Genomic DNA, 15,091 nt, shown 5'->3' on the forward strand with positions numbered 1-15,091 from the left:
CCACCTTCCTCCCACTCTCACTTCATGATATCCTGACCAGGGGTATGGCTGGTGACTGTCAGGAAACCCAGCAGCACACAGCATTAATTAAGTGTATGAATCACATGACCTGAGTCTGTCCAATCCCAGTGAGCTTTAGCACTTTTGTGGGATACACTGGACTAGAGGCCATCTGTCTTCCACTGGACCTGGAGTTGTGAAGAGGGGAGGCTGGCACTCACCATGAAGGGGAACCCCAAGAGAGGGGCAAAACGGAGGGAGAAGCCAGGTCCTTACACTCCATATCAAGTATATCTGAAGCCCAGCACCCCTCACCTTCCACCCTCACTGGACTATCCAATTACATAAGGCATAAGTCCTCTTTTTGTTTGAGCTAGTTGGGTTGGGGTTTGTTATTTGCAACAAAAACATCACCACTGGTACAGTGTTCCCTTAAAAGTCAAAGAGGACCCTCTGCTGAGACAGCCATGCTTTGGACAAAAGATCCTGAAACTTCACCTCCACCAGAACATTCAGAGAGTTGTTCTCCCAGATTCCAACATCAATTACACTGAACAAATGCTCTCTCTATGTTGCAGACCCAGCTGAGAGGTGGCTGGCCATAGTGCAGGTACACCAGGTAGACATCTGTCTGCAGGACGCTTGGGCATCTTCTCAACTGACTCATCTATAAGGGCAGGGACTATGCTGGGTCATCTCTGCACACCAAACTCCAATCAGCCCAAGGAAACTTCTATAAAGCAACCAATAAAACCTCACCTTTCCAGAGGAGTCATTTCTCCATTACAAGTAGTAGTTATCAAACTAGAGTCCCAGATATTGTTTTTGAGGCACTGATGAGGTGAGAGAGCCATTGAGGGGCAGAGAATGGAGCTGAGAAGCTGGAGCTCCGAAGAACAGGGTAGGGGCAATCACTGGCTTGCAGTACATGGGAGAACCAGCTCTGTGCACCAGCACTGACTGCGCTCAGACCCCGGCCCAGGTCTCCCCACTGTTGGCTGCACTCTTATCCCAGAAGGCTGTGGGTCACTGTCTCCACAGAGCCAGTGCCCGTCCCACCTGCTCATTTCTGGGACACACGCTCCCTGACTTCCTGGACAGCTCAAAACAACATTCAACATTTTGTGAAAAGGTTTTTTTTTTTTTTTTTTTTTTTTTTTAAATGCAGGCCCTGACGCATTTCTTGGAACCCAATGGCAACCTTGGCCAAGAAATATAACCCAAATAAGAGCATGTAGAGACCAGTGGAGTGGGTTAGAATGCACAGGATTTTCCAACCCTGGTTGCCTGATCTGCCAAGACGCCGTGGCTTATTCACCAAGCCCAACTTGTGCACCTTGGTGGTCCTTACCACAGCCACAGGAGAGAAACGGGCCAAATGCAGAGTGAGTGAGGCCAATCAGGAGAGAGGGTATTGGCAGGTCTTGCTGATTTAGAGGAGAGGTCTCCCCTTACAGATTATTTCCAGTCCTGGCTCTGCTCCTGCTGAAGCAGAGAGATTAAAGATTTGTTAAAAAACAACACAATCTTAAAATAATGAAAAGGCAGGTTTGTTGTTTTTTACAAAAGAGCTTTAAAAGATGAAGTCATTTGGATGAAAAGAATAGAATTAGAACATAATGGTCAGTTGCATCCCGTACTTCGTTTCCTAATAAAGAAAGATTGCCAAGCAGCAATGAGATAAAAGAGACAGAAACAAATGATTTTTAAGTCACAGATAATTAACCCCAGAGGCTTGTGGATAGCACATTAATATGCTGGGGCAAATAGCTTAATGAGGTTTGAAAAGGGCTTCAGTGTTTATATGGAGAAGATAATTTCAAGGGTTCCTGAAAAGCAAAGAAATGCCTCTGGCTTGGGGACTGGTCAAGTAACGAAGATGACAAATGTCAAGCTTAACTTCTGCTGGGATCTGAGAGATGAGGGTGAGTCTCCTGGGTGGGGCGGGGATGTCAGCAGGTGTACAGGGAGCACTATCATCTCTCTCCACTGGTCCTTGAGGGGCAGGATCAGCGGGCTTCAGGCTGACACCATCCTGTCTTTTGGTCTTTAGGAATGTGCAGTGGTTTATACCCTTTAGGGGTCATGACCTCTTCGACAATGTGACTCTTCCCCACAAATTCCAGATAGTGACCTATGACCAAATATTGCAATGCAACCTCTAAGGAGACCCCTAGGCAAGCACGAGTGATTACACAGGGGTTCATTATCTTGCCCACACCGACCTACAGCTTGCCCGTCATAACCACAGAGGTTTAGCTCATGTGCATGAACACATTTTAAGCTCCTTCTAGCAGAGGGACCTACAAGTCGTTAGAAAGGGCAGAGGAGCTCTCTGAGGATGGTAGTTAAGGAAAGTGAGCATTCCCAGGGACTGGTGGGAAGAGCAAGCTCAGCAAATAGGACCAGGTATCCTGGAGCTATGGGGTTCACAGTCAAACAACCTGGAAGGCCGTATACCTGTGATCTGACCTTTGTGAGAAACGGAGAGATGACATAGAGCCAAGTCAGCCCTGGGATATGCCAGGCATCTAACACTTTTTCAGTGCCCACTCTGTCTCAGGGACAGGGGACCCTGGGAGGAAGACATCTGACCCCTGAGTTTCCAAAACTTGTGCCTGCACAGCAGCATGAGAGCTGTCCCAGGGCAAAGGCTACAGGTACCAGGTGAGTGGTGCTGTGGCTCTTGGGGAGGATTTACATACCTCAGATTCAGATAGCATCACTGGCAGATCCATCATGAGCCCTGAGCTATCCACCACAAGGTCCTGCTGCCTCCAATCCCTGGAGAGAGCTGAGCCCAGCCAGAGGATGGGATGGTTTATATCTGTAATGCTTAAGGATGATTTCTGACCCCAGTGCTCAGAAAGCATCTTGGGAGAGAAGTTTATGTTTGTCTTTAAGTCTCACTCTATCTCCCAGGTTGGAGTGCAGTGGTGCGATCTCGTCTCCCTGCAACCTCCGCCTCCTGGGTTCAAGTGATTCTCCTGCCTCCTGAGTAGCTGGGACTACAGGCATGCACCACCATGCCTGGCTAATTTTTTGTATTTTTAGTAGAGACGGGGTTTTCACCATGCTAGCCAGGTTGGTCTTGAACTCCTGACCTTGCGATCTGGCCACCTCAGCCTCCCAAAATGCTGGGATTACAGGCGTGAGCCACCGTGCCCGGCCATTTGTCTTTAAGTTCTTAAAGGCACCATCTTAAAGGCTTAGTTCTTCTGATTGTAGAATGAGAGAATTCGAGCATAAAGTTAAAGAAAGACTCTGACAGAGGAAAGGGACCAGAACAGGCTAAGTTTAAGATAATTCTTCGGCCAGGAGTTGTGGCTCACACCTGTAATCCCAGCACTTTGGGAGGCTGAGGCGGGCAGATCCCAAGGTCAGGAGATAGAGACCATCCTGGCTAACACAGTGAAACCCTGTCTTTACTAAAAAAATATGAAAACTTTAGCCGGGCATAGTGGCAGGCACCTGTAGTCCCAGCTACTCGGGAGGCTGAGGCAGGAGAATGGCATGAACCCGGGAGGCAGAGCTTGCAGTGAGCTGAGATCGCACCACTGCACTCCAGCCTGGGTGACTGAGTGAGACTAGGACTCAAAATAATAATAATAATAATAATTCTTCATGGAAAAGTCAATAGGCTACAACATCCAGGGTCTCATGAATGCATCTTGGAGACAGAAGAATGAACTGGCTTACTTGAGAAAGGCCTCTATGTCTATGGCCAGGCCTGTAAGAGCTCTAGTAAAAATTACCCAGGCACTGAGCACTGCCAACATTGCCTGTCCTGTGCCAAGGGCTCTGCACACACAGTCACCCCTCCCAATATGTCCACGAGGCTGTGTGGACACGGAACACATCCCTGCACAGAATCTTCCTTTGAGGACCAAACCATTGCCTGTGGTCTGGATGAGGATGATTTTGCAAACCCTGAGGGGATTTTTCTGGTGTCATTCTGGGGGAAAAGTTTCACCCTCTGAGACGGTGAGCAGGCAGGACTCTGAGCTGCAGCTGCTTGTGGCCATCCTGGAAGGCTACCTGGAAGAGGCCAATGTGCCAGGAGAAGGAAGGACAGGAACAGTGTGAGAATCCTTTTATCAGCTGTTCTTGAAGCCAGATCCACCCTTAGATTCTGCAGCTTCATAAGCCTTTCAGGCTTCAGCCAGCACAAGTTGGGTTTCTACAACTCAGAATTGGGACTGATGGTTTGTACTATTACTATCTGCATCCTTTTTCAGGTAAGGTTGAGTAACTTACCTGAAGTCACGCTGTGAGTAAGCTGCCTACCAATTGGTCATGATCAAAACTGGGCACCAAATCACTACTTAAGCAGGACACATTAGCTAGGCGCGCCATGCACTTCCCATTCGGGCAACTAGGGCAACTAGGCACAATATAGTTTCCCAGCATCTGAAAAAAGGCAACACAACCCAGAAAGAGCCAATTTCTGTGAGGTTGGGAGACAGGAGATAGATGTCACTCTCAACTTCTTTGAGCCCAGTGACTGTAGAAGAACACTCAGTGCCCCATTGTATGTGAGAGACGGTACGATGGGGGAAGGAAAAGCCATCTCTTTCCCCAGATGGCAGTCTTGAATTGAAAAAGACCCACGGCTCCACACACTGTCAAATCTGGATGGCTCCCTTTTAAATTCCCTACATCTGCAGCTATTAAAGAAGTTACCTCAAAATAACCTAGGAGTTTATTAATCTGTTTCATTGAAGACAGTCAACCATTTCACATTACACCAAGATAGATTAGGCAGGGAACTGAGAGATCCAGAAAACATCTGCTACACAAAATCAAAATTAATGGTAAACAGAATGCAGTTCTTGATAGCTGAAGTTCACCCAGATGCAGAGAACTATAAAGGGGCTATTGGAGGCAGCTGCCAATTAGGGACTGATTCCACGGGTTTTCAGAAAGTGAGGCTCTAGTTTCACACTCAGGACTGGCAGGTCATGTTTGCTTAGGAGATTCGCACTGCGAAGGAGCCAGAGCCACGCTGAGTGTGCATGTGATGGTCACCCCCTTTTTTCCTTTTCCCTGAAGACAGCAGCGGCCCTCCTCTCCCGGGCTCCCTCACAGCCTTGCTGGAAGCCAGGTCAGGCTGGACAGGGCTGGAACATATGTGGAGCCAGCGTTGGGAGGGTGGGTAATGCAACATGACATTGGTGCTCATCCCCAAACTCGCAGCCCCTAATCACAGCACAATCACAGACATCTGGAATAGCTTACAGATCGCCCTATGCTCCTTAGAGATGGCTGACAAGAGCTGAATTATCCCAGCCATTTGCTCAGCTTACTCAAGTGTTCGCTCATGGCTGTAATTCAATGTGATGGGATCAGTCAGAGAAAAGTACTGGTTTGAGTAGATGAATTTTGGCAGTCACAATCAGCACTGGTCCTCACAGTGGACACAGGAGTGTCTTAGAGAGGTAAGGGTGGCACCTTTTGCTGAAGCTTCAGAAAAGGGTGAAATTAAATTTTAGGTGTCTGGAGGGAGTTATAAAAATACCTGCATTGGAAAGCACAGAGAGATGCAGCCATCACTCCTTCCCATGCAGTTCGTATAGGCAGGTCCCAGGCATGAATATCCAGGGTCATACGGGGCTGTGCTGAAGGAGGAATGGCTCTGTCTCCCTTGGGGAGACATGCAACCTTCCCAGAGGACACCCTATCAGTCTCGTAGTCCTGCCACAATCTTTGCTACAGTGTCTACCTTCAAGTCCCACAAATCTAACTTGGAAACAAAGCAAGTCCCTCTCAGCTCTCTGGACTTGGCAACCAACATAAGGTACAGACACCCTTGGATGTGATGAAGCAAGATCAAGTCACTTAAGCAACCACCACCCACTAAAGAGAGGTTCAGGGCATCAGAGAGGTACCAGCCCAGAAGCATTCCTCATCCCTACTAAAAATTAACATGGAAAGGAAGGAGTCTCATGTGTACAGTGCTATCTGCTCTGTGTCACAGGTTACTCAAGGGAAAGGGAGGTAAAGAACATGAACGTTCTCTGAAAACATCAGAACGACCAAGAAGATATTCTTATTATTGCTGTCACACTGTTCTGTACATGCACAGCCCATGGAGCACAGTCTGGTGCCTGGGCACTCTGAGGAAGCTCACCCTCTTCCCGGGCTCTCTAGGGCAGGGTTTGCAAAAGGCACTGCATGGAATGCCTGCCCTGAGATGGTCAAAAACAACACAATTAATTTTGTTAAATCCCACAGAAAACCAAGTTTGGAAAATGCTGCATATTACATTCCCTGTTGAGAGCGACATTTTGTCTATGAAAAATCCTGAGAGATTCTCCAGTCAAAATATCATCATCATCAACAACAATGAAAACTAAAGCTTACTGAGTCCAACATTTTCCAAGTGTATTACTGTCCTAGGGCCACCATAATAAACCACAAACTAAGTGACTTAAAACCAGAGAAATGGATTTTCTCCCAGTTCTGGAGGCTGGGAGTACAAAATTGAGGGGCTGGCAGGGCCATGCTCTCTCTGAAGGTTCTAGGGATGGAGGGTCCCTTGCAACTTGCCAGCTCATGGTGGTTGCCAGCAATGCTCTGCTTCTATCATCACACGATGTTCTCCTTGTATGTCTTTGTCCAATTCTCCCTTTTCTTATAAGGACCTCACTATTGGATTAGGGCCCACCCTAATCCATTATGACTTCATCTTTATATCTGCCAAAACCCTATTTCCAAATAAGGTTCCATTCACAGGTTCTGGTTTAGGACTTTGACATGTCTTTTTGGGGAACACAATTCAACCCATAATACTAAGCTTACTTGAATTTTCTTCAGTGCATCAGCCAGGAAAATCTAATGACAGCCATAGAACATTTCTTTAAAAGTGCCTTTCTAGAACCAAAGGGCCCAGTGCCTCACTTGTATATTACTGGGAAAGGCCAGAATGAAAAGGCTACACACACAAAGCAAATGTGTAGCTTGCACTTAATTTAAGAAACAATTGTTGATTAACTACTGACCCTGGGCTAGGGCTGTGAGGAATTTGGGGATGAAGAAGGCGGGAGGGTCTCTGATCTCAGGAAATTAACCTGATGGGAGCCCTTCCCTCTCCAATTAGATAGGGTAAGCTAAACACTTCAAGAAAGAGAGTTGGAAAGGATGAAGGGGAGGCGGATTTGACAAGGATGAGGGACAAGGCATGCAGGAATAGTGTAAGGCCAGAGGCAAGAAGGCTAGACAGCATGACATCTACGGCTTGAGGGGAGGAGGGGGAAATAGGGCAGAGGACAGTTCTAAGGCACACAATGCATTCACTTTGCCCCAACTGTCACTAGTTCCCACTATGACTTGGCCTGGACTCGATTTCCACTGCTAACATTAACCCCTCTCGCTTCTCAACACACATACTTAGTCAAGAGTTTTCAAAAGTCACATAATGTGAAGTTGCAGTTGGTTAGCCATTTGTGGCCCTAAACCTTCAATGGAGGGGATGCTCCTGAGTCAGGTACAGTACTGAAATAAGGCAAACCAAAACAGGAAACCTCCTCAGGTTCTGTGACTGGGAGCTTCCTCTCTAGACCTGAAGACTTTCTAGACTCTCCTGGGCCTTGTAAGCTGTGCAGAAAAATCAGCTATTACTCGTCTGTTCCTCTTTCAGTCCAGTGTCGAGTCAGAGCTGGGAACCAACCCAGGTGTTCATTGCTAGACAATATCTTACTTTTCTTTGAAAGAAAAATAGTTTACTGAAGCACCATAGTGCTTCTATTCTTTTTATACTTGTGCACTGTTCTGGAGAAGATTAACAACCCCACAACCCAAGTCAGTGAGTCAGTGAATTCCCAGACCTAAAAATACTTAGAAGCAGCCGGCAAGGTCCCACTCCTTTTCTTCCTGCCAGGTTGTAAGCATTGACGTTACAGCACTGGGCTATTTCAGGAACTCTCAAACATTCAACTTTGACAGAAACAAGCAAGAAAGACATCAGTGCACAATAGGAAGAAAAAAGTTTCTGTGATGTCAGAACAGATTTGCTAGTACAAACCCACAGTGTATGTTCCTAGTCAACCATCTTTGAAGGCTGACACTTCCAGCGGTGGAGAGGTTACAGATGAATGGAGTGCAGCCTGACTACACCTTCACTTGTCCTCTGGACACTCTCATTCTTCTGGGGGTTTGAAGTCATAAGTTCAGTCAGGCCTTTTTCATGCATTTGAATAGAAGTACATGGCTCTTTTATAACCCCAGCCTTATTAGAGACATTTTCAACACAAGGACAGTAAGATTCCAAAAAGGTTAAGTTTATATGTGATTTTACGATGCAAATCAATTCCAAACATTCACAGTCGGGATTCTGGCATAAACAGAATATTATTCAAAGCCAAAGTTCATGTCAAATTCTCCCCTCCTTATGGCTATTTCTCTCCAACTTACATGGTCACAGTACCCATTGTGAACACTACTTTCCCTAAGAAACATCCTTCCCAGCCCCATCAACCTTCATCCATTTGGTTTTGATATTCAAACAGTGCAGTTTCCTTTACATATTGTCCTACAGTTCAGAGGACATCGAGTCCGAAACCAAAGATAATGGCAAATGGGAATGTAAGCCAGAAAGTTCATCTTAGAGTCAGATTATCCAGATCCTATGACCCTAGGGATCCAGCACCATGGACAGCAGCACACTATCAGCTGGACTCGATATAGTGTGAAAAGTTTGTGTTACCAAGGTCTCAGGCATGAATATCCATGTATCAACGCATGTTGATAACATAGCCATCCTATGTCTTTTGCTGTGTTGCATAACACAAGAACTAATGAGGAGGCAAAGCAATGTTAGATTTAGGAGTCAATATAGAATTTGCTAACTTCTTTTAGATTTGTCTCCCTTTTTGGAGACAGTACCACAGAGAAGGATGTGGTGAAGGGTAAAACCAAAGCCACATTCTAGACCAGGAACTCATTTTCGTTTCTGATCTCATCATTCTATCCGTGTAATAAAAAGATGATTGTTAATGATTCCACAAATCATACAAAAGACATCCCTTATTAGAGACTAGGTATTACTGAAAATGAATAAGGGAAACTTCAATTTCCACTAAAAGATTTCTGAAAGTAACACCCATATATGTTTACCTCAGAGACCATAAAACAAATGTGCTACAGGAACTCTGGCGGGGGAAACAGAACATCATGGAATTGTTTTCAAAAGGAAAATTAATTAGTGATTTCTATTTCAGCTTAGCTGAAGCTGTAAGAAATCTATTCAGAAATATTTTTCACAGCGGCATCTCTTCCTAGATATTGAAATACCACAAACCATAAGCCATTTTTTGTGTTGTTCATGTTGCTTTGTTGGGTAAAACTAATAATTATTCCAAACTTCACTCAAGAATGAGGCTTCTCTTAAGAGACCAAAAACATGATTGTGAATGAGCCAGTTCTTCAAGTATCCCACCTCTGGTACTTGAAGGTAGAAGTCATAGTTTTCACAAGCAAACCTGGCCTTCAGTTCATCCAGTCCCTACAGACAAGTGCTAAGCAGTCAGCACCCAGAAAAGGCCACATGAAATTTCAAAGAATGAGCTGCCCACAGTCTAAAGTTCATCTTAGTTTCAGCAAACTACTTCAAAAATGTCAACACTGAAAATAAAATGGGTAAGAGTGCATTTTTCCTACCTTCTCTTCTTGTGACTTCAAAGCTTCTGGGCTCCTGCAAGAAAAGAAAGACTTTGTGTTTTTTGAAGAATAATTCATATGTACAGACACTTGCAAATATCTCCTCTCTTGTTAGTCATATATTTATGAAAAGGTGAACAATCTACTAAGAATATGACACTGAGCAATGTTGGTCTACTAAACTCTCAACATGTACATCTATAAATGTAAACAACTTGTTGCTTTGAGGGCTTAGGCAAAAAAAAAAAAAAATCCTGTTAATCACAAAATTTTTAATGAGCACAGCTAATTCTCAGGGCCTTCCTTATTTGGAATCTGGTCTGGTACCAAGTGTTAAGGAAGACCCTCTTCCAGGTTGATGACCCACCCTCTGCCTGAACTGTAGTGCTTTTAGGGACTGAAGAAAACATAAGCAGATTGGCTGAAATTATCTGGCCAGCAGCAGGTTCTGCTTTGTGGTGCTATGGTGAAGATCACCACTGCTCCTGGATATGTCACTGACATCACCTGATAATGGATTAAACACAATTTATAGTTTCCAAAGGGTGAGATCCTATGAACAATTTGGATAGCCAGTTCATGCCACTGGACTAAATTAAGCCCTTGGGTTTTCCTCATTCAATCCTATCTTTATTGATGCCTACTATGTGCAGGGCAACAAGCAAAGTGCTTCAGAAGTTACCCAGGTAAAACTGAGTACCTGCATTGATATTCACAGTTGATTAGGGGGCTACAGAAAAAACACAAATTACTGAGAAATCAAAGGGTAATTTGTCTTGTAAATACCAGCATTTCACATTCCAGTTGGAAACATAAGGAAAAGTGTTTTTAAAAGAACCTTTGAAAATAGCACTGAAGAATAGGCAGGTTTTCAGACAGAAATGGGGGAAAGAGGGTGGACCAGAAAGAGAGAATGGCATGGGAAAATGTTGGGTGGTAGGAAAATTCAGGGTAGCTCTAGAAGAAGGAAAAGTCCTGGTGAGAAGTAATGGGGGGAAAGACTAGAAATGCATATTGCAGTTTCATAACTAATATAACGTATCTCCAATTCATCATAAACGACATGTTTTGGATAAAAAGCCTAAGGTTAAAAATAAGCTGAAAGTCCATACTAGCAACTAAAGAAGAGAAGAGAAAACACCAAACTGGGACTACTGCCTCAACGCCGCAGCCAAGAAGGTAATTCAGCAACAGTGCTTTTTAAGGCAATAGCATTGTCTTTCACACCTTAGCATTCTTGTCTAGCATCCTCTTGTCAGAAGGGGGAGGCAATATTAGAGATGAAACTAAGAGGGCACTGGGAAGGTTGTCCCACCCAAATTACATTCCCTGACTGCTACCTTTCTACTGAGGAAAAAGCCCTGGTGGAGATCAGTGGAAGATCCATGTCACATGCCAACAGCCCATCACACAAACCAAACTCTGGTTCCTGAAGGAGTACTCATCACGTAAGGGTTCAGAGGAGGAGGCATAGAGAAGACAGGTGTAATGCAGGAAACATAAACCACAGAGCGTATTTTGCACAAAGCAAACCCAGCTCCTCCCAAACTGTTCCTCAGTAACCTGCTCCAAGGCCTGGCACCTGTTTCTTCAAACAACTAGTATTCGTGGAATAGGAGATATTCATAATCAGCTCCAGAAAAAAACTATGAAATTTTTGTTGTGGTTACATAAAATTTATAAATTAATTTAGGGAAAGCTGACATCTATATAATGTTGCATGTTCTTATCTAATAACACGGGATTTTAATAATTGTTCGAGTCTACTTTTGCTTCTTTCGAGAGTATTTTATAGTTTTCCTTGTGCATATTTTGAATATTTTTTTTTATGTCTTTTGTTATCATAAATGGAATGTTCTCTTATTATTTCTTCTAGCTGATTTTTGTTTGTATATTTGATGGCAATTTAAAAATAATTTTTATATTTATTTTATAACCAGCTTCTTGGTTAAATTTTACTGTTTGTAATAGTTTTTCCATTGATTCTTTTGGGGTTTCCATTTGAGTATTTATGGAATTTGCAAACAGTAATTGTCTTATCTCTTCTTTCCAATTCCTATACTTCCAGTTGTTTTCTCTTGCCTTAGGGCTTTAACCAATTCTCAACCCATGTTAGGCGTTGTGGTCATACTGGGCACCCTTGTCTTGGCTTTTGCTTTCAGAAGAAAACCTTTAGCATTTCCCCATTAAGTGACAGGCTGGCTTTTAGCCTGAGATATGTTTATTATGTTAATGAAACCAATATACATTTTACTGAGTTTTAAAAATAAACGTATGTGCCAGCTGAAAAACAGCTTGTTCCTTTACTCATTTGTTTATTGACTGTTTCCCTCTAGTGGAATGTGGGTTGGGATGGCGCCAGTATCTTTTTCACTCTTGCATCATCAGTGCTGTAGCAGAACAGATGCTCAATACATATTTGTTGAATAAAAAATAAAATAAAATAAATGTGTTGGATTTTATCAAGTACTTTTCTCTGGTATTTAAGGAGATAACCATATGATTTTTCTCCTTAGTTCTATTAATAGGATGACTTACATAGTAGATCTCATAATATTCCACTACCCCTGTATTTCTAAAACATGCTTTTCTTAGTCATAATATACTTTTTAAAATATGCTGCTGGATTCTGTTTATTATTTTAAATATGTTTTACATTTATTGGTCTATAATTTTTTGTATTGATATTCATAAATGAGATTGGTCCACCAATCTCATATTTTTCTTATCAGATTTAGAAATTGGCCAGGCGTGGTGGCTCTCACCTGTAATCCCAGCACTTTGGGAGGCCGAGGCGGGCGGATCAAGAGGTCAGGAGATCAAGACCATCCTGGCTAACATGGTGAAACCCCATCTCTACTAAAAATACAAAAAATTAGCTGGGCATGGTGGGGGGCACCTGTAGTCCCAGCTACTCGGGAGGCTGAGGCTGGAGAATGCCGTGAACCCAGGAGGTGGAGCTTGCAGTGAGCCGAGATCGCACCACTGCACTCCAGCCTGGGAGACAGCAAGACTCTGTCTCAAAAAAAAAAAGCAAAAAGAAGAAATTAAAACGAACCAACTTTATGTAATGTAATGAATTTGGAAGTTTTCCTTTTATTATACTCTGAAATAATTTAAATCAAAATAGGATTATCTTATTTTAAAATTTTTTTATTTTTGAGACAGAGTCTCACACTGTGGCCCTGGCTGGAGTGCAGTGGCATGATCTGGACTCACTGCAACGTCTGCCTCCCAGGTTCAAGTGATTCTCCTGCCTCAGCCTCCCAGTTCTTGCACTTCATTTCTCAGAGACTGACTGAAAGGGAGGAGAGGTTAAACTTGTCCAAGGTCTCACATTTTGGTCAGTGGCCAGCTAAGATTTAAATCCCAAAATCTGATTCCAATGCCTATGCACATAGCATTCCAACTTTAAAAATAGTCATGATAGTTAATTCCTAGGGACATTGTGAAAATTTTATGAGATAGACTTCCTCTTTGTGCCATAAAAAAGTAGCTTGTATGAGACTGATCCTTCTGCTATCAACAGCTATAAAAGTGGAATTAAAAAAAGTTTTTGAAGGCATCCAAGAGCAACAAAAACAGCCAGAATTTAAAGGAAAGTTATGAGAGAAAAGTCCATTGAGATGAGCCCCATATTCACTGCCACATTTCCCCTTTGCGACATTTGCTGTTTTGCATAGAAGCCAAACAGAATGTAATATTCTAGAACTTAGAGAAGTCTCTCTGAGATGGGAAATAAACATCAGAGTGCAAGGCTACCAAAGAAGACAGAAATTGAGGGTCAGAAACCCTGGAAAAGGAAACCAGAAAGAAGTGAGCTCAACATTTTCAGCTTCCCCTTGAGTTATATGATTATGCCTGAGCTACACACATAAAGGGCAAAAGGCTGAGAAACAAGTTAAAAAGTAGCCTCAAACAAGCACCAAAAAAAGCCTCAAATAATAAAATCTAAGTATAGATTTTGAAAGTACATGGTACTAAAGAGATAAAAATTAGGCTTTCCAAGAAATAATCACCCTGGCAAATGCAGCAGACTTACCACTAAGATCATATATTCTCAAATTATTCCTATTCTTGAGTAGATAAAGATGATATTCCAGGACTCTATCTGTCTAACAAAGAAAAATAAATCCTCTGTGGAAAACAATAAAGTGATCCACAGGCTTTACAGTTTTTCATATATAATCTCCAGCATCCAGTCTAAAATTACCAGACATTGCACGAAATGGGATAGAATGGCTAAAATCCAAGAAAACAGACCACAGAAACAGAGCCATGTGTTATCCAGATCTTAGAATTCTTAGGCACAAGCTTTAGAATAACTATGGCTAATATGTTTAGGAAAATGGGAGAAAAGATGCTGAATTTCATTATAAAACTAGAATCGATTAAAAGACTACACATTGGGTACAGTGTACACTGCTCAGGTGATGGATGCATCAAAATCTCAGAAATCACCACTAAAAAACTGTAACCAAACACCACTTGTCCTCCAAAAACCTACTGAAACAAAAGTAAACAAAAAATAATCAAACAAAAATTTCATAACTGAAAATGAAATAACTGAAAAATTCAATAGGTGAATTTAACAACAGATTAAACACAACTGAAGAAAGGAATAGTAAGATGGAAGCTAGATCAGTAAAAAGTAACCACACAGAAGATCTGAAAGGAAAAAAGATAAAGAATGAAAAATACAGGAAAAGTATGAGACACTGTAACATCGTGAAGAGTTCTAACAAGCATGTAATTAAATTTTCAAAGTGAAAGTTCAGAGGAAATTGGGCAGAATCAATATTTAAAGAGATGCTGGTTGATACTTTTCCAAAATTAATGAAAGACATCAAGCCAGAAATTTGGGAATCTCCACAAGCCCCAAGCAAGATAAATACAAACATAACCATATCTAAGTACTCAGTAAAATAGTTGAATATTCAAAGACAAATAGAAAATCTTTAAAACAGCCAAAGGGTGGGTGGTAGAGATGGGGAGAACATTGCCTACAAAGGAGCAACAGTAAGTGTGATAGCTGATTTTTCAGGAGGAAACAATGGAACCAGAAGACAATGGAATGCCATCTTTAGTTTTTAACTTTTTAAACTTTTATTTGAAGTTCAGGGGTATATGTGCACATTTGTTATATAGGTAAACTGCATGTCTTGGGGGTTTGGTGTAAAGCTCACCCAGGTAATAAGCATAGTACCCACCATCTTTAAAATTTGAAAAAAAATTAGAATCCAATGAAAATATGGGTATTCATAAGGTAAAAATAAATGAAGGTAAAATACAGATATTTAGACAAAAAAACCTTGAGAGAATACATTGCCAACAAATTAACACTAAGAGCAATACTTTATAGCGAACTTTTAAGGCAACAACGCAAAAAATTATTCAGATGAATGTATAGCTATGCAAGAAGAAATAATGAGCA

General features: G+C 42.4%; 1 protein-coding gene across 2 annotated transcripts in view; it reads right to left on the minus strand.

The window, feature by feature from the left end:
• Nucleotides 1–15,091, minus strand: part of FSTL4 (follistatin like 4) — a 413,592-nt gene that overhangs the window by 364,586 nt on the left and 33,915 nt on the right. For both annotated transcript variants that reach the window (XM_054556514.2, XM_024247171.3), the window contains exon 3: nt 9,658–9,691. In XM_054556514.2, the coding sequence (XP_054412489.2) occupies nt 9,658–9,691 (34 nt within the window). The remainder of the gene's footprint in view (nt 1–9,657; nt 9,692–15,091) is intronic.

Source organism: Pongo abelii, chromosome 4, assembly GCF_028885655.2.
Source record: "Pongo abelii isolate AG06213 chromosome 4, NHGRI_mPonAbe1-v2.0_pri, whole genome shotgun sequence".
Taxonomy (NCBI): Eukaryota; Metazoa; Chordata; class Mammalia; order Primates; family Hominidae; genus Pongo; species Pongo abelii.